Here is a 19,815-nt window from a genome sequence, read left to right on the forward strand (position 1 = left end):
CGCCGGCCACTGAGGTCAGGAAGGGCGGCCAGGACGTCTGCGCGCCCGCGCCCCAAGTTCCCGCCTCCCTCCGGAGGACGTCCTGCGTACGTGCGCGCGCCGCGCCCGCCCTCCTGCAACCGCGCGACGCGAGGGTGGGGGCGCCGCGTGCGCGCGCGTTCTCGTTTCTTCGTTAGCTTGCCTGCTCGCTCTCGGCGGCCGCTCTCGCTGCGGCTGCGGCTGGGGCTGGGGGCGGCGGCGGCGGCGGCGGCGGCGGGCGGCGCGGGGCGGTCCGGCGGGTTCAAAGAGGAAAACATGGCGGAAAACAAAGGCGGTGGCGAGGCTGAGAGCGGCGGCGGGGGCAGCAGCAGCGCGCCGGTAACTGCCGGGGCCGCCGGGCCCGCGGCGCAGGAGGCGGAGCCGCCTCTCGCCGCGGTGCTGGTGGAGGAGGAGGAGGAGGAAGGCGGCAGGGCCGGCGCGGAGAGCGGCGCGGCCGGGCCCGACGACGGGGGGGTGGCCGCGGCCTCCTCGGGCTCGGCCCCGGCTGCCTCAGCCCCTGCAGCCTCAGTGGGCTCTGGAATTCTCGGGGGGGCGGTATCGACGCCGGCCCCAGCTCCGGCTTCGGTTCCTGCTCCGGGTCCCTCGGCGGGGCCGCCTCCTGGACCGCCAGCCTCGCTCCTGGACACCTGCGCCGTGTGTCAGCAGAGCCTGCAGAGCCGGCGTGAGGCGGAGCCCAAGCTGCTGCCCTGTCTTCACTCTTTCTGCCTGCGCTGTCTGCCGGAGCCCGAGCGCCAACTCAACGTGCCCATCCCGGGGGGCAGCAACGGCGACATCCAGCAAGGTGAGCGGGAGGCCCGACCCGAGGTCTGGGCCGAAAGGGATTCGCGGTGCCGAGGAGGATCTGGGGACGGAGGTGTTCGGGCCCGGGGCTGCTCGGACCGGCGTAATCCTAAGGGGTCTGAGGTGAAAGACACTCCTGGGACAGTTTCCCGAGAAGCTGGACCTCCAGAGATACGGGGAAGGTGAAGGGAGGGGTGCCGGCTGCGGGAGGCTGGGGGAGGGGACACCGGCTGCAGGGGAGGTTCGCGATGTGCGGATACGGGCCGGGAAGGGGTGGACTCTGGCCGAGCGCAGGTTCGGGAGCGGGTGGAACGGACTGCGAGAGAAGAGGGGGTCTGGGAATCCGCTTGTGAGAAGCATTTTGGAGGGAAGGCCTAGGCGCGAGAGGTGTTGAGGCAGTAGTTAAGAGATAAGGGCACTGAGGATGAATTGCCTTAGAGGGAGAGGATTTGATCTGTTCAAAGCTAGGGGAAAGAAGGACTAGGGAGGTTAAAGGGCATTAGAGAATTTGGGGCTACGAGAAGGCATCTGGTAGAGAGTAATTATAGGATGACATTGAGAAGGAGGAACTCTGGAAGCAAAATAGCTGTGAGGGGCCTGCATGGGTAGGGAAAAATCTTGAGGTTTAGGGGTGAAGGAGAAATGAACTTTGAAGGGAATTGGGAGTGAGGGAGAACTGGGCATGAATTTCAGTTCATTGTACATTAATGAACACTTAGTGTTCCGGATATTGTGCTAGATAGAATTGGATAAAATACTCCATGAAGAGCTCATTCACAGTCCAACATAGGGGAAACAAACATATAAGGTACAGCAGTGGAGGTGGGTCCTTGGTACAGTGGTTGTGGCACAGTCAAGAGAAGGTCAAGGAAACTTCACTGAAAAGGAAACCCTTGAGTAGGTTTCTTGAAGGGTGAGTAGCTCCCTGGGTTGGAGAGTTTTCAGGGCACAGAGCACCTTACACATCCCTGGAGCTAAGCGATGTGTAAGGTGATTGGTGGAAATTAAGTTGGTTTGATGGGCTGAATAGGTAGGGGGTCTGCAGTGCCTTATCTGAAACCCTTGAGACCAGGTGTGTTTTAGACATCAGAATAGGTTGGAAATTTTTCTTTTTCCTGGTAAGGTCTCTAACACTCCAGCGGGGTCTGGGTTAACAACTCATTATCAAATATTAATGTTTCTACAGTGAATATCATTCTAATGGGATAGACGAATAACCTCCTGCAATTCAGGGTGGGTTTTGTTGCAGAGTTATGAAAAAACTTTAAAATTTCAAAGCTTTTGAATTTTGGAACTTCAGGTAAGGAAGGGATTGTGGAACTGTACTAAAGGGTTTGGGATTCATCCTGTAGAATGTATCCTGTACAGTGTAGATAGATTAAAGGGAGTCCTTAACAGATTTTTATATCGGGAAGATAAAAGGATCACATTTGTGATCTAGAAAGATCACTTGGGGGCACATTGAAGGGTAAGGGAAGAAAAGATCCAAGGCAGGGCCAGTTAGGAGAATCCTGGCAGTAATCTAGGGGAGAAATTAGCATTTGGAGTAGGTAGTAAAGGACTGATATAAGGTGTTAAAGAAGGAAGTGTTTTGGTATGGGGGAAAGGTATAGACTTTGGGAGAAACATTTGAGTTTGGATGCCTACTTTGTCACTTCCTACTTGTTACTTGGACAGATTAATTTTACAAGGACAAAATTACCTACCTCATACAGTTATTGATAGAATGAAGTGTGTTAAGTGACTAGTACGTGCTAGTTATTAGTGAAATGGCAGCTAGTTTATTGTTAGTGGTAACTAATTGTAAGTAGCTGTGGGAATGGATATGAGAGGCCAAGTGAGATTGGAGTGAGAGAGACACGTGTCTAGGCCAAGTTCCAGGTTTCTTGTTTGATGGGTGGCAGTGCTATTAATGCAGATAAAAGAATTCAGGCACAGAAGCAGGTGTGTGTGGGATGGAGGGAGGATATAGTGATTTCAGTTTGGGGTTTGAAGTATTATTGAGATCTGCAGATAAGAATGTTAAGAGTAACGGTTTGATTGATGGAGAAGATTATAAATGATAATGGGTATATAGAGGGTGGATAATGGGTGTATAACTAACTGCTCATGGCCTCACTGAGTGTAGTAAGACATGTAGGATTCAGTGTTCTTGTGGGAACCTGGGTTAGGTGAGAGATTTAGAGTAAACACAAGATGAAAATTGTGTTTGATTGATGTGGCTGAGGCACTGAGGTTATGAAATTAGCTCTGTGTTACTTATGCAGGAGAGAGAATAATAGTGTGTAAATTCCCTCTTCATTTCTCCATCTTTTGTTTTTGAACTAGGAGAAATAAGTAGATGGGACTAAATACTGTCAATTTTAAGGCAGTGTTGCTTTCTAACTGGTATCTAAAACGAATTTAAGTCTGGAAGCCATCATGTTTTTAGGCAGGGAGTCTAGAAAGTAACTTAGTATTAACTCCTGTATGTATCCTTTGCTTTGCTGTTTAAAAAAATCGAACATGCTGTTCTGGAAGTAACACTGGATTTGGAGTCAGGGGACATAGTTCTGCCCCTTAATTGTTTTCTGGTTCCCTCAGGTTCATGTTTCTGTCCTTCAGTTTCTTTATCTCTACATGTAGCTAATAGTCCTTCACTTATATCTCACTAAATCGTATTAAATAATGAAAGTGAAAATGCTTTTATAAACTGTGAAATGCTTTGCAAATGTAAGGTATTACTGAACAACCTGTGATTCCATTTCTGGTCTGGGTATCCATAGACAGTAGTTTAATTTGCCATCTTAAGTGGTCCCGAAACAATGACATTACCCTCCCTTCTAATGGACTTTTTTTCTGTTTCTCTAACACACCAGAGTTATTCAAACCCTTTAGGTGTTCCCTTTAGATCGATGATTCTCCAAGTGTGGTTTCTGGACTAGCAGCATCAGCATCATTTGCAATCTTGTTAGGAATGCAAATTCTTGGGCCCCACTCAAGACCTTCTAACCAGAAATCATTTTTAGTAAGTCCTCCAGGTGATTTTGATGCACACTAAGTTTGAGAACCACTATTCTTTTTATATATATATAAAATTTATTTATTTATGTATTTATGGCTGTGTTGTGTCTTCATGGCTGCGTGCGGGCTTTCTCTAGTGGCGGTGAGCGGGGGCTACTCTTCGTTGCGGTGCACGGGCTTCTCGTTACGGTGGCTTCTCTTGTTGCAGAGCATGGGCTCTAGGCATGCGGGGTTCAGTAGTTGCGGCACGTGGGCTCTGTAGTTCTGGCATGTGGGCTCTAGAGTGCAGACTCAGTAGTTGTGTCACAGGGGCTTAGTTGCTCTGTGGTATGTAGGACCTTCCCAGACTAGGGCTCAAACCCATGTCCCCTGCATTGGCAGGTGGATTCTTAACCACTGCGCCACCAGGAAAACCCCAAGAGAACCACTGTTTTTAAGTGAAGGGCTCCTCACTTCAAATGTTGCCTCTGCAAAAAGACCTTCTCTTGATCACTTTTTTTTTTTTTTTAGGGCTTTATTTTTAAAGAGCAGTTTTAGGTTTACAGCAAAATTAAACGGAAGATATGGAGATTTCCCATATATTCCTTCTCCCCAGACCTACATAGCTTCTCCCATTATCAACATCCCTCACTAGTGTGGTACATTTTTTCGAGTTGATGGCCCTATATCATAATCACCCAGAGTCCACAGTTTATGTTAGGGTTCACTATTAGTGTTGTACAATCTGAGGGTTTGAACAAATGTATAATGACATGTATTCGTCATTATAATATCATACACAGTATTTTCACTGCCCTGAAAATTCTGTGTCTGGCTGCCTCTTTTAAGGTACAGTTGGCTCTCTGTATCTGATGGGGGTTTTGGAACCAATCCCCTGAGATTGCTGAGGGACAGTTGTAGTCCTCCAGGTCACTCTTTGACATATTACCTTTATTTCTTCATAGGACAACTAAAATCCAGAATGTTTACTTGTTTTTGTTTACTCGTTTGTTCCTTGTTTCCCACTAGAATATTGTAGAGTGAATGTTCAATAAATAGCTTTTGGATGAATAAGAATCATCTGGAGGGCTTTTTAAAATACCATTTTGGGAGTTTCAGAGACTGTTTCAATTGACTTGGGGATGACACTAGGATTTGAATTTTTAACAAGTATCATGTGATTCTGATTCTGGAACCTGCCACACTTTGAGAGACATGGATTTAAATATTTTGAGGAGAAAGACTGATTTATGTGCTGTTGGAATATTAGGAAAATCAAAATAGATAATTTAGTTAGTATTTGTTGAATCTCAGTTGTGAGCTTTTTAAAGTGCTTTTGTGATTTTTATTTTATTTTTTTTAGGTTTATTTCAGGTTCAGTCAGAATAGTTATCAGTAGTGGGTATGTACAAATCTATAATGTATCAGTAAAAATACAAATATGTATTGATGCATCTGAACAACCTCTCAAATGAACTCTTGAAGGAGGTGAGACTTTTGTAGTAAGGCATAGACAGCATGGTGATGTGGATGATTATCTGGACTGGGAGTAACTTGCATCGGTTTCTGCTGTTAATATGCTGTGTAGCCTTGGGCAAGTCACCTAGACAGCCTCTCCAGGTTTGCAATATGAAGTTGAGCTCCTATCCAGTAAAATTCTCTGTGATTCTGTTATTGTCTTTTATGCTAACTTTTTACATCTACATAAGTTTAATATTCTTACCTTTTGTGGGGAATAATCAACGTAGAAAAATGATTCTGTTTCTGAATCTTCAACTTTTTGTGGAAAGTCTGAGATGGCAACAGTCATGTGGTAAGTGGGAGGAAATACCTCTGGGTATAGTGTGAAGAGCATCTCCTCACAGTGGTTCTGTTTTATCACTGAGCATGGTGAGCCACTCAGGGGAATCATCTGTTTGAGCTCTTGGAAGTTCTTGTCCCAGGAGTACATGTAATATTTAACAGTTTGCTAGTTCTGGGTGTGGCTTATCTGATTCGGGATTTTTTTAGGTCCTACTTTCTCTAATGCTCTGTTTGACATAAACATGCTTGAGTTTTTGAATGATAACATAGTCATCAGCAATCAGTCATTAAAGACGTATCAAAGAAAAACACTTTTTAATATCTTATGGCATTGTGGTTGGTGAAATGTACACAATTCAGTAGTCAGACTGCCAGCATTCATTTTTGAGCTCTATATACTACTAGAATGACTGTGGATGTTACTTAACATCCATAAATTGAGAGTACTAATAATAATACCTATTTCATAGTGTTAATTGTGAGGATTAAATGAGTTAATACATTGTAAATTGCTTCATAGAGTGCCTGGCGCCTGGTAAGCCCCCAATAAATTGTACTGCTGTTGCCTTTGTGATTACCTCTATCTCACAGTAAGCAGAAAAGAAGAGGCAGGAAGGCAAATTGTTGGTGTTTTTCTAGGTTTTTCTGACATCTAATGAAGTACAGCACACCAGAGAAAGTCATTTGTATTCCAAACCTCTCTTCAGCTGCCTAAAACTTACAGTGTAAAAACTTGTAAACTAATGTTCTAAATCCTAAGTTTTTACAAGGTCTAATATCTGTACACCAAAAATTTCAGTTAGGGGAGTCTAACTGCTTTTCATTTCCTTATATATACTCCTCTTAGCAGACACTAAATGAGAATAGTACCTTAAAGTAGATTCTCAAAGTTGGTCCATGAAACTCTGAGTTGGGGGGTAGGGGGGATTGTCTCTGATACCCTTTCAGGTGTTGGCAGAGTTGAAACTGTTTTCATTATAACACTGATTCATTATTTGCCTTATTCACTGTTCTGACATTTGTATAAATAATACAAAAGCAATGATGGGTAAGACTGCTTGGCACCTTAGCAGGAATTAAGATAGTGCCTCCGAAGCACTCTAAAAGTTATTGTAACTTTACCATCACATACTTAGAGTAAAACCACCGCCACCAACAAAAATTACGTTAGTTTTACTTTTATGTCCTTGATGAAGCAGTGAAACTTGTTTTTAAATTTTTTTTTTAAATTAGTTTATTTATTTTGGCTGCACCGGGTCTTAGTTGTGGCATGCGGACTTCTTAGTTGCGGCGTGCAGGATCTAGTTCCCCGACCAGGGATTGAATCTGGGCCCCACGCATCGGGAACGGAGTCGTACCCACTGGACCACCAGGGACGTCCCTATTTTTAAAATCTTTATCCTTAATATTCTGTGTGAAGAAATGGGATAATGCATAAAGTGCTTCTGCTGCAGACGGAAGTGCAATAAGAAAAGTACTTGTGCAGTTGTTTGAATTCCAAGTTGAATTAGCTGCTTTTTTTCTTGGAAAATAATTTTTACTTGAAAGAATGAGTAACAAACTGTGTTTTTCAAGAATGGATATTTGGCAGATATTTTCTTAAAACTGAATGAATTGAGCCTTGTCACTTCAAGAGAAACAACTGATGTTGTTATATGTTGCCAATGATAAAAATTGAGCTTTTAAATGAAAATTAGGATTTTTGGGAAGCTTGTATATGCCACCATGAGCTTGACAGCTTCTCAATATTTAAAGCCTTTTCTGATGAGATTGGTAGTGATATTAACAGTGTTTTTTTTTTTGATATTGTGCAATGAAATGTCAACATTTGGAAGATCTACATAGTGAACCAGTATTTCCCAAATGACCAATGCATCATGTTACAAAATCAGGCGTAAGAAAAAGATTCAAAGTGCAGAGTAGACCAATAGATTTTAATGTAAGGGTGTAGTAAAAGTTCATCTCTATAGTTTGAAATTTCACATTGCAACTGATGTTTAAGAGATAAATAAAAACACTTTAAATTTTTTGAGTGTATCAAAGAAGAATATCCACAGATTGTCTGAAAAGACTATTAAAATACTCTTCCCTTTTCTTAAGTACATGGTTATATGAGGCCAAGTTTTCTTTATAGTCTTCAAACAAAACAATCTCTCACAACAGATTAAATGCAAAAGCATATATACAGACATCTTCTATTAAACTAAACATTAAAGAGATTTAAAAGTGAAATCAGTGCCACTCTTTACTAAAAAATTTTTTGGTTTTGGAAATTAGTTATTTCTGTTAAAAATGTTATTTAAACATGCAGTGTGTTTATTTTTATTTATTTTTTAATGTGTTTATTTTTAAATGAATTAATAAAATATTTAATTTTAATGAAACAGATTATTAACTTGCTATTAACAATTATTTATTACAATATTAAATAAAATATTTTAAAATCCTCAGTTTTTATTTCTAATACTGTACACATAGATGGATAAAACCCATCTGAACAAAAGCTTTTTAGATCCTTGATGATTAAGAATGTAAGAGGGATTCTGAGACCAAAAAGTTTGAGACCTGCTTTTTTTTTTTTTTTGCGGTACGCGGGCCTCTCACTGTTGTGGCCTCTCCCGTTGCGGAGCACAGGCTCCGGACACGCAGGCTCAGGGGTCATGGCTCACGGGCGCAGCCACTCTGCGGCATGTGGGATCTTCCCGGACCGGGGCGCGAACCCGTGTCCCCTGCATCGGCAGGCGGACTCTCAACCACTGCGCCACCAGGGAAGTCCAGAGACCTGCTTCTTTAAAGGGGCTATAACCAAGTAATAATGTAAAGTCATTAAGAAGAGCGTCAGACCATGGAATAGTAGAAGGTGGCAGATTCATGCATTTATAGTCCTTCATTTTGGGGTACCCATCACAGTTCATAAAGAGCTTGCCCAAAATGTAAATGTAAAGAGGAAAAAAGTACTTAATAACTAAAATTGACCTTTTGTAAATAGCGTGCTGTAGATCTGCTGATTTTTTTTTCATATATATTACTGCTTGACTGAGTTCTATCATTTTATTTTCCAGAGGACAAGTTCTGAGGTTGGGATCATGGTGTTGGATACATTAATCTGTGTCTCCTCTGTGGCCACAAATTGTACCTTCATCCTTAGCCAGCTTCCAGAATGGACATTGGTCTCAAGGGGAAGTGGGAAAAAACAAGGATGAATGAACATAAATGCATCATTTTTAGAAAAATATTTAAATTATATGCCTTTATGATACGTAAATAGCATGAATTATGTGGTTCTAGGGAAAAATGCATCTTTTTTTTTTTTTTTTTTTTTTGCGGTACGCAGGCGTCTGACTGTTGCGGCCTCTCCCGTTGCGGAGCACAGGCTCCGGACTCGCAGGCTCAGCAGCCATGGCTCACGGGCCCAGCCGCTCCGCAGCATGTGGGATCCTCCCGGACCGGGGCACGAACCCGTGCCCCCTGCATCGGCAGGCGGACTCTCAACCACTGCGCCACCAGGGAAGCCCTGGAAAAATACTTTTTGAATGCTTGTTACGTGCGATTTATGTTGTTGCTTCTGTGAATTACTTGTCCACATGTCTTATATTTTTTTTAGTTTGCTAACGTTTTTTTGTTTTGATTTACAAGAATTCTTGATAAGGTCTACATACTCATCCTTTGTTGGTTATGTAAATTGAAGATTTATTCTTAGCCTACTATGGCTTAGTGTGGTAGCCAGCCTCTGAGGTGGCCCCAGTGTTCTTCTCTTCTGGTATTCACACCCTTCTTTAGTCTCTGCTCACAGGGACTCAGAGCTTGTTTGGGTGACCAAAAGAGTATAGCAGAATTAACAGTGACTTCTGAGGCTTCATTAAAGGTATACAGCTTTTTCCTTACTCTTTGGATTCCTTGTTCTAGGCGAAAACAACTATCACTCTTGCAGTTCTGTAAAGAACTGGGGTCTTTTAACATCCAGCACCAACGTCCCAGCCATGGGAATGGGCCACTTTGGAGGTGGATATTCCAGCATGGTCAGGCTTTCAGGTGACTGCAGTCCTGGCTGACATCTGACTGCAGCCTCATTAGAGGCTCAGAGAGAACCACTTGCCATATCACTCCCAGATTCCTGACTCAAAGAAACTGAAAGATAAGGAATTATTGTTTTACCCCATTAAGTTTTGGGGTAGTTTGTTACACAGCAATAAACTAATACACTTGACTTTTTCCTTTACTCTTTAGAGAGCTGTCTTTTGATATATGAGAGGTTTTTTAAAAATCAGTTTTCCCCCCATTTTTCTGCCTTTATTGCTTATTATAAAGCTATAGTAAACTTTGTTATTCATTAAGGTAATTTCATCCGCCTCCACATATACCTTGTTCATCTTAAAGATTATCTTGACTGATCTTGGCTTTTAGCTCTTAAACACATTAGATTCATGTTGTGAAAGTTCATTTTAGAAACTTGTCAGCATTTTTGTTGGAATTGCTTTGAATATATAGATTAATTTGGGAGAAAATGCTATCTTTACAATATGGTATCTGCCTGTTCAGAAACATTGCATGCCTTTCCATTTGCTTAAATCTTTTATTTTTGAATATTATATAGCTTTTTTCCTAGCAAAGTCTTGCACGTCTTTTATGAGTTATTCTGATATATTTTGTATTTTGTTTTTACTATAAATGGTTTCCCTTAAATTACATTTAGCTGAGTTTGCTTTGTTTTCTTGTTTTTCATTTTACTTCTTATTTTTTAAATATCTGAAGTGTACTGATTTCATATTTATAGTTGATAATTCCATTATCTAAAGTTCTTGAGGTCCTGTTTTACTATTACTTGCTTCTGCCTATTCCTGATTATTGTAGATGGTGTTCTCCAGTGTTTTATAGTTTTGGAGTTTGAGTGTGTTTACTAGGGCTTTAACTATGAACCCTGCCAGACCTGGTTTTTGGAAACAAGCCTCCAAAGAGTATTTTGCCCTTGCTTCTGTCAGGTACCACCAGTGAAAATTCACTGATGTTAATTTTTAGTTTGGTGTTTCTTAGAACTGGCAGTTGTTGATTTAGAGTTTACCTTATAGGCTAACCTGTATTTGAAACTTCTCAGGAGAAAATTTTTTCCCTCACTCTGAAACCAGGGAGTGACAGTTTTTTTTTTTTTCTATGCTAATTGATTTATTTTTTTAAAAAGTTTTACTATCATTATTATTTGCTTATGCACCCTTCTAACTGAGGGTGTAATCTTTCAAGCCTGCCTTATGAGGAGAGTTTTGCTTCTAATTATTTTACACAGGCTTCCCCATTCTTTGTTTACTCCCTTGTTTGTACATACTAAGAAAGAATTGTTAAGAGTAAAATTTCGGAGCCTTTGCATTTTTGAAGCTCTTTATTTTTTTTCTTCTATTTAAATGGTAGTTTGACTGGATATGGAATTCCAGGTTAAAATTTGTTTTTCCTCAGATCTTTGAAGGTATCTCTTCCCGTGTTTTAAAGTAGTCAGTGTTGCTCATGCTAGTCTGATTTTGCTCCCTGGTACAACCCCAATTGGGTTTTATTATTTACCTCTTCTTGGAACCTTTTAATATTTCTTCATCCTTTCCTGGAATACAGTGATTGTTTCTATTTTTTTTCCTTTAATCGTTTTTAAAAGTTCACTGTGCTTTTTCTGTTAGTCTTCTACTCTTCATTTATAGTAAGAAAAAGTTTAAACTTAAAAAATATTTTCATAAGGACCCTCTCTCTTCATGCCCTTCCCCTTCAAGCCCCGCTTTCCCTCACTCGTTTTGGAACTGTTTCTATTTGAATGTTGGAGCTCGTGGGTTCGTACTCTCTCCTACGTTTTCTTTTATGCTTTCCTTCTCTTTTCTTTCTTTCTTTCTTTTTTTTTTCTGGCCTCACCGAGCCGCCTGTGGAATCTTAGTTCCCTAACCAGGGATGGAACCGGGGCTCTCGGCAGTGAAAGTGCCAAGTCTTAACCACTGGACCAACAGGGAATTCCCCTTCTCTTTACTTTCTTATTCAACTGACATTCTGAAAGATCACCTTGACTTTATATTCTTACTTCCCTTTCTCTTTTTTTAAAAAAAAAATATTGGTTTATTTATTTATTTGGTTGTATTGGGTCTTAGTTGCAGCATGTGAACTCTTAGTTGCAGCATGCATGTGGGATCTAGTTCCCTGACCAGGGATCAAACCCAGGCCCCCTACATTGGGAGCACGGGAGTCTTAACCACTGCGCCACTAGGGAAGTCCTTGACTTTATTTTCTAACTTTGTTTTTTTCTTTCTATCTTTATCTCTTCTTGTCTCAAAGGCTTCCTTAAACAGTGGATAATCTTTGGTTCTTTGCCTATTTGAGTGAGGCAATAAAATGCTAATTGGAAGTTCTGTGCTTGTTAATTGTTGGACCTTACTTTAGATCAGGGGTTGGCAAAATACTGCCCATGGGCCAAATCTAACCTGCTGCCTGGTTGTTGTTGTTGTCATTTTTCAATATCTTTATTGGAGTATAATAGCTTTACAATGTTGTGTTAGTTTCCGCTATGTAACAAAGTGAACCAGTTACATGCATACGTATATCCCCATATCCCCCCACCTTGCGTCTCCCTTCCACCCTCCCTATCCCACCCCTCTAGGTGGTCGCAAAGCACCGAGCTGATCTCCCTGTGCGATGCTGCTGCTTCCCACTAGCTATCTGTTTTACATTTGGTAGCGTAGGTATGTCAGTGTTACTCTCTCACTTCGTCCCAGCTTTACCCTTCCCCCTCCCTGTGGCCTCAAGTCTATTCTCTGCATCTGCATGTTATTCCTGTCCTGCCCCTAGGTTCATCAGAACCTTTTTTTTTTTTTAGATTCCATATATATGTGTTAGGATACTCTATTTGTTTTGCTCTTTGTCATACTTCACTCTGTGTGACAGACTCTAGGTCCATCCACCTCGTACAGATAACTCAATTTCGTTTCTTTTTAGGGCTGAGTAATATTCCATTGTATATATGTGTCACATCTTCTTTATCTATACCACTGTCGAAGGACATTTAAGTTGCTTCCGTGTCCTGGCTATTGTAAATAGTGCTGCAGTGAACATTGTGGTACATGACTCTTTTATTTTTTATTTTTTTTATTTTTGGCTGTGTTGGGTCTTTGTTTCTGTGCGAGGGCTTTCTCTAGTTGCAGCGAGCGGGGGCCACTTTTCATCGTGGTGCGTGGGCCTCTCACTGTTGCAGCCTCTCGTTGCGGAGCACAGGCTCCAGACGTGCAGGCTCAGTAGTTGTGGCTCACGGGCCCAGTTGCTCTGCTGCATGTGGGGTCTTCCCAGACCCGGGCTCGAACCCGTGTCCTCTGTATTGGCAAGCAGATTCTCAACCACTGCACCACCAGGGAAGCCCTACATGATTCTTTTTGAATTATGGTTTTCTCACAGTATATGCCCAGTAGTGGGATTGCTGGGTCATATGGTAGTTCTATTTTTAGTTTCTAAAAAAATATTTATTTATTTATTTATTTATTTATTTATTTATTTATTTATTTATTTATTTATTTATGGCTGAGTTGGGTCTTTGTTGCTGCGTGCGGGCTTTCTCTAGTTGCAGCAGTGGGGGCTACTCTTCCTTGAGGTGCATGGGCTTCTCATTGTGGTGGCTTCTCGTTGAGGAACACAGGCTCTAGGCTTGCGGGCTTCAGTAGTTGAGGCTCATAGGCTCTAGAGCGCAGGCTCAGTGGTTGTGGTACACGAGCTTAGTTGCTCCGCGGCATGTGGGATCTTCCCAGACCAGGGCTCGAAACTGTGTCCCCTGCATTGGCAGATAGATTCTTAACTGCTACGCCACCAGGGAAGCCCTTATGTTTGGTTTTTTAAGGAACCTCCATACTGTTCTCCGTAGTGGCTATATCAGTTTACATTCCCACGAACAGTGCAAGAGGGTTCCTTTTTCTCCACACCCTCTCTAGTGTTTATTGTTTGTAGATTTTTTTTTTTTTTTTTTTTTTTTGCGGTACGCGGGCCTCTCACCGCTGTGGCCTCTCCCGCTGCGGAGCACAGACTCCAGACGCACAGGCCCAGCAGCCATGGCCCACGGGCCCAGCCGCTCCACGGCATGTGGGATCTTCCCAGACTGGGGCATGAACCCGCATCCCTTGAATCAGCAGGCGGACTCTCAACCACTGCACCACCAGGGAAGCCCTTGTTTGTAGATTTTTTGATGATGGCCACTCTGACTGGTGTGAGGTGATACCTCACTGTAGTTTTGATTTGCATTTCTCTAATGATTAGTGATGTTGAGCATCTTTTTATGTGTTTGTTGGCAATCTGTATGTATATCTTTGGAGAAATGGCTATTTAGTTCTTCTGCCCATTTTTGGATTGGGTTGTTTGTTTTTTTGATATTGAGCTGCATGAGGTGCTTGTATATTTTGGAGATTAATCCTTTGTAAGTTGCTTCGTTTGCAAATATTTTCTCCCATTCTGAGGGTTGCCTTTTCATCTGTTTTTACGGTTTCCTTTGCTGTGCAAAAGCTTTTAAGTTTCATTAGGTCCAATTTGTTTATTTTTGTTTTTATTTCCACTTCTCTAGGAGGTGGATCAAAAAAGGATTTTGCTGTGATTTTTGTCATAGACTGTTCTGCCTCTGTTTTCCTCTAAGTTTTATAACCTTACATTTAGGTCATTAATCCATTTTCAGTATTTTTATATCTGGTGTTAGGTAGCGTTCTAATTTCATTCCTTTATATGTAGCTGTCCTGTTTTCCCAGCACCACTTATTGAAGAGGTTGTCTTTTCGCAATTGTATACTCTTGCCTCCTTTATCAAAGATAAGGTGACCATGTGTGCGTGGGTTTATCTCTGGGCTTTCTGTCCTGTTCCATTGATCTATATTTTTGTTTTTGTGCCAGTACCATACTGTCTTGATTACTGTAGCTTTGTAGTAGAGTCTGAAGTCAGGGAGCCTGATTCCTCCAGCTCCGTTTTTCGTTCTCAAGATTGCTTTGGCTATTTGGGGTCTTTTGTGTTTCCATACAAATTTTGCAATTTTTTCTAGGTCTGTGAAAAATGCCATTGGTAGTTTGATAGGGATTGCACTGAATCTGTAGATAGGTTTGGGTAGTATAGTCATTTTCACAATGTTAATTCTTCCAACCCAAGAACATGGTACATCTCTCCATCTGTTTGTATCATCTTTAATTTCTTTCATCAGTGTCTTATGTGTTCTGCATACAGGTCTTTTCTTTCTTTAGGTAGGTTTATTCTTAGGTATTTTATTCTTTTTGTTGCAGTGGTAAATGGGAGTGTTTCCTTAATTTCTCTTTCAGATTTTTCATCATTAGTGTATAGGAATGCAAGAGATTTCTGTGCATACATTTTGTATCCTGCTACTTTACCAAATTCATTGATTAGCTCTAGTAGTTATCTGGTTGCATCTTTAGGATTCTCTGTGTATAGTGTCATGTCATCTGCAAGCAGTGCCAATTACTTCTTTTCCAATTTGGATTCCTTTTATTTCTTTTTCTTCTCTGATTGCTTTGGCTAAAACTTCCAAAACTGTGTTGAACGGTAGTGGTGAGAGTGGACATCCTTGTCTTGTTCCTGATCTTAGAGGAAATGGTTTCAGTTTTTCACCATTGAGAACAATGTTGGCTGTAGGTGTGTCATATATGGCCTTTATTATGTTGAGGTAGGTTCTCTCTATGCCTATTTTCTGGCAAGTTTTTATCATAAATGGGTGTTGAATTTTGTTGAAAGCTCTTTCTGCATCTATTGAGATTATCATATAGTTTTTATGCTTCAGTTTGTTAATATGGTGTATCACACTGATTGATTTGCATATATTGAAGAACCCTTACATTCCTGGGATAAACCCTACTTGATCATGGTGTATGATTCTTTTAATGTGCTGTTGGATTCTGTTTGCTAGTATTTTGTTGAGGATTTTTTTTTTTTTTTTTTTTTTTTGTGGTACGCGGGTCTCTCACTGTTGTGGCCTCTCCTGTTGCGGAGCACAGACTCCAGATGCACAGGCTCAGCGGCCATGGCTCACGGGCCCAGCCGCTCTGTGGCATGGGGGATCTTCCCGGACCGGGGCATGAACCCATGTCCCCTGCATTGGCAGGCGGACTCTCAGCCACTGCGCCACTAGGGAAGCCCTGGCCTGTAGTTTCTTTTTTTGTGACATCTTTGGTTTTGGTATCAGGGTGATGGTGGCTGTATAGAATGAGTTTGGGAGTGCTCCTCCGTCTTTTATATTTTGGAAGAGTTTGAGAAGGATAGGTGTTACCTCTTCTCTAAATGATAAAATTTGCCTGTGAAGCCATCTGGTCCTGGGCATTGGTTTGTTGGAATTTTTTAATCACAGTTGCAATTTCAGTGCTTGTGATTGGTCTGTTTATATTTTCTATTTTTTCCTGATTCAGTCTTGGAAGGTTGTGCTTTTCTAAGAATTTGTTTATTTCTTCCAAGTTATCCATTTTATTGCCATATAGTTGCTTGTAGTAATCTCTCATGATCCTTTGTATTTCTGCAGTGTCAGTTGTTACTTCTCCTTTTTCATCTCTAATTGTGTTGATTTGAGTCTTCTCCCTTTTTTCTTGATGAGTTTGACCAGCGGTTGAACAATTTTGTTTATCTTCTCAAAGAACCAGCTTTTAGTTTGATTGATCTTTGCTATTGTTTCTTTCATTTCTTTTTCATTTATTTCTGTTCTGATCTTTATGATGTTTCCTTCTGCTAACTTTGGGTTTTTTTTGTTCTCCTTTCTCTAATTGCTTTAAGTGTAAGTTTAGGTTGTTTATTTGAGATTTTTTTTGTTTCTTGAGGTAGGATTGTATTCCTATGATCTTCCCGCTTAGAACTGCTTTTGCTGCATCCCATAGGTTTTGGGTTATCGTGTTTTCATTGTCATTTGTTTCTGGGTATTTTTTGATTTCCTCTTTGATTTCTTCAGTGATGTCTTGGTTATTTAGTAGCGTATTGTTTAGCCTCCATGTGTTTGTATTTTTTTACAGTTTTCTTTCTGTAACTGATATTTAGCCTCATAGCGTTGTGTTCAGAAAAGATACTTGATACGATTTCAGTTTTCTTAAATTTACCAAGGCTTGATTTGTGACCCAAGATATGGTCTGTCCTGGAGAGTGTTCCATGAGCACTTGACAAGAAAGTGTATTCTGTTGTTTTTGGATGGAATGTCCTATAAATATCAATTAAGTCCATCTTATTTAATGTGTCTTTTAAAGCTTGTGTTTCCTTATTTATTTTCACTTTGGATGATCTGTCCATTGGTGAAAGTGGGGTGTTAACGACCCGTAGTATTATTTTGTTACTGTTGATTTCCCCTTTTATGGGTGTTACCATTTGCTCTATGTATTGAAGTGCTCCTGTATTGGGTGCATAAATATTTACAATTGTTATGTCTTCTTCTTGGATTGATTCCTTGATCTTTATGTAGTGTCCTTCATTGTCTCTTGCAGTAGTTTTTATTTTAATGTCTGCTTTGTCTGATATGAGAATTGCTATTCTAGCTTTCTTTTGATTTCCATTTGCATGGAATGTCTTTCTCCATGCCCTCGATTTCATTCTGTATGCGTCCCTGGGTCTGATTTGGGTCTCTGGTAGACAGCATATGTACGGGCCTTGTTTTTGTATCCATTCAGCCAGTCTGTGTCTTTTGGTTGGAGCACTTAATCCATTTACATTTAATGTAGTTATTGATATGTATGTCCGTATTACCATTTTCTTAATTGTTCTGGGTTTGTTATTATAGGTCTTCTCCTTCTCTTGTGTTTTCTGCCTAGAGAAGTTCCTTTAGCATTTGTTGTAGAGCTGGTTTGGTGGTGCTCAATTCTCTTAACTTTTGCTTGTCTGTAAAGGTTTTAATTTCTCCGTGGAATCTGAATGAGATCCTTGCTGGGTAGAGTAATCTTTGTTGTAGGTTTTTCCCTTTCATCACTTTAAATACATCCTTCCACTCCCTTCTGGCTTGCAGAGTTTCTGCCAAAAGATCAGTTGTTAACTTTCTGGGGATCCCCTTTTATGTTATTTGTTGTTTTTCCCTTGCTGCTTTCAGTATTTTTCTTTGTATTTAATTTTTGATAGTTTAATTAATATGTGTCTCAGCGTGTCTCTCTTTGGGTTTATCCTTTATGGTACTCTCTTTGCTTCCTGGACTTGATTGACTGTTTCCTTTCCCATGTTAGGGAAGTTTTCTACTATAATCTTTTCAAATATTTTCTCAGACCCTTTCTTCTTTTCTTCTTCTGGGACCTCTGTAATTTGAGTGTTGGTGCGTTTAATGTTGTTCCAGAGGTCTCTGAGACTGTCCTCTTTTCTGTTCATTCTTTTTTCTTTATTCTGCTCCCTGGCAGTTATTTCCACCATTTTATCTTCCAGCTCATTTATCCGTTCTTCTGCCTCAGTTATTCTTTTATTGATTCCTACTCGAGTATTTTTAATTTCAGTAATTGTGTTGTTCATCACTGTTTGCTCTTTAGTTCTTCTAGATCCTTGTTAAATGTTTTTTGTATTTTCTCTATTCTGTTACTGAGATTTTGGATCATCTTTACTATCATTACTCTGAATTCTTTTTCAGGTAGGTTGCCTATTTTGTCTTCATTTATTTGGTCTTGTAGGTTTTTACCTTGCTCCTTCCTCTGTAACATACATATATATATATATATATATTTTTTTTTTTTTTTTTTTTTTTTTTTTAAACTGTTGGTGCTGTATTCCTGTCTTACTGGTTGTTTGGCCTGAGACATCCAGCACTGGAGTTTGCAGGCAGTTGGATTGAGCTGGGTCTTGGTGCTGAGATGAGGACCTCCGGGTGGCCTTTCTCTGATTGATATTCCGTGACCTCTGAGGTTCTCTGTTAGTCCAGTGGTTTGGACTCGGAACTCCCACCACAGGAGCTCGGGCCCAACCTCTGGCCCGAGAACCACGATCCTGCAAGCTTCGTGGCACAGTTAAAAAAAAAATGAAAGAAAAAAAGGAGCAGTACGATATCAAAGAATAAAAAAAAATTAGAAAGATAAAAAATATGTTAGGAAAAGTAAAACTATGTGTGAAACAACCAGTCGCTGGGGGTTCCTCCTGTGCCCTTAGGAGACCATGGTCCCCCACCGGTTCCTGGTAGGTGCCCTAGTTGTGAGGAGATGCAAATTCCATGTCCTCCTATTATGCCACCTTCGTGCTGCCTGGTTTTATATGACTTGTGGGCTAGGAATGATTTTTACATTTTTAAATCATTGAAAAAAAATCAAAAGAAGAATACTTTGTGATGTGAAAATTTTATGAAATTCAAATTTGTTTTCATGTTAAATTTTTGGGAGACATTTAAGCCCGTTTGTTTATGTATTGTGTATGACTGCTTTCATGCTACAGTGGCAAAATGAGTAGTTGTGACAAAGACTCTGTGTGTTATTTATTGCTTTGTAATGACTTTTGGTGCACTACAGATTGCAGTGAAATAGTTATCAATTGATAGGCATATGTGTAAGTATAGCATGACATTTACAAAAATATTTGTTACCAGTGCATACTTATCTTTTCAAACAAGAGAATTGTGGATTTAAAATGTCACACTTTTAAGACACAGTGGAATGTGGGTTATTTTCCTTTAATGGCAAAGTGTATGTTATGCACTTTTACCATATAGCTTTGCTAAAAAAGTATAACATATGTGGACAATACCAGACTAAGTATGGGACATGATATTCCCAATTCACAGGAAAGCATTGGACAGATAAATTAGAAAATTTAGAATGAAATATTTCATCGTGGCAGAATTTCTTAAAAGTAAAAAAATGAAACCACTGTTTTTTACTTTGAAATATGGCTTAGAAGTAGAGATTAGTCATGGCTGAAATTCACAGCTTTTGCTCTTAATGTTGGTTGGCAGGTGATGGTCCCCTTTCTCATGTGCATACAGTGTGACTGATTTTGGCTCTTAGGCTTTTGGCTGTAATCCAGGCTGTTTTAACTTTGATCCAATTTTCTTTCTCTGTTTTCCATTCCCTACTTTGTTGTATGGTTTCAAGGTGGGTTATCTGAATTAGTAATGGCAGGAGAGAATTAGATAAGGGTAGGTTTATTTGAATCTGACTAGACTTCATGTTCCTTACCTGTAGAATAATATCAGCTTCAGTTTAAATTTTTTTTAGGTTATTTTATTTGCTTATAAAAATTTTCTCAGGTAATATTATTCTCTTTTGTTTTTTAAACAAATGAACTGAGGCAGAG

General features: G+C 40.5%; 1 protein-coding gene across 2 annotated transcripts in view; it reads left to right on the forward strand.

The window, feature by feature from the left end:
* The first annotated feature begins 246 nt into the window (after positions 1-246).
* Positions 247-19,815, forward strand: part of TRIM33 (tripartite motif containing 33) — a 154,634-nt gene continuing 135,065 nt past the window's right edge. For both annotated transcript variants that reach the window (XM_081225550.1, XM_081225551.1), the window contains exon 1: positions 247-820. In XM_081225550.1, the coding sequence (XP_081081676.1) occupies positions 295-820 (526 nt within the window). In that variant the 5' untranslated portion in view covers positions 247-294. The remainder of the gene's footprint in view (positions 821-19,815) is intronic.

This window comes from Mesoplodon bidens (genome assembly GCF_964165515.1).
Source record: "Mesoplodon bidens genome assembly, chromosome: 2".
Taxonomy (NCBI): domain Eukaryota; kingdom Metazoa; phylum Chordata; class Mammalia; order Artiodactyla; family Ziphiidae; genus Mesoplodon; species Mesoplodon bidens.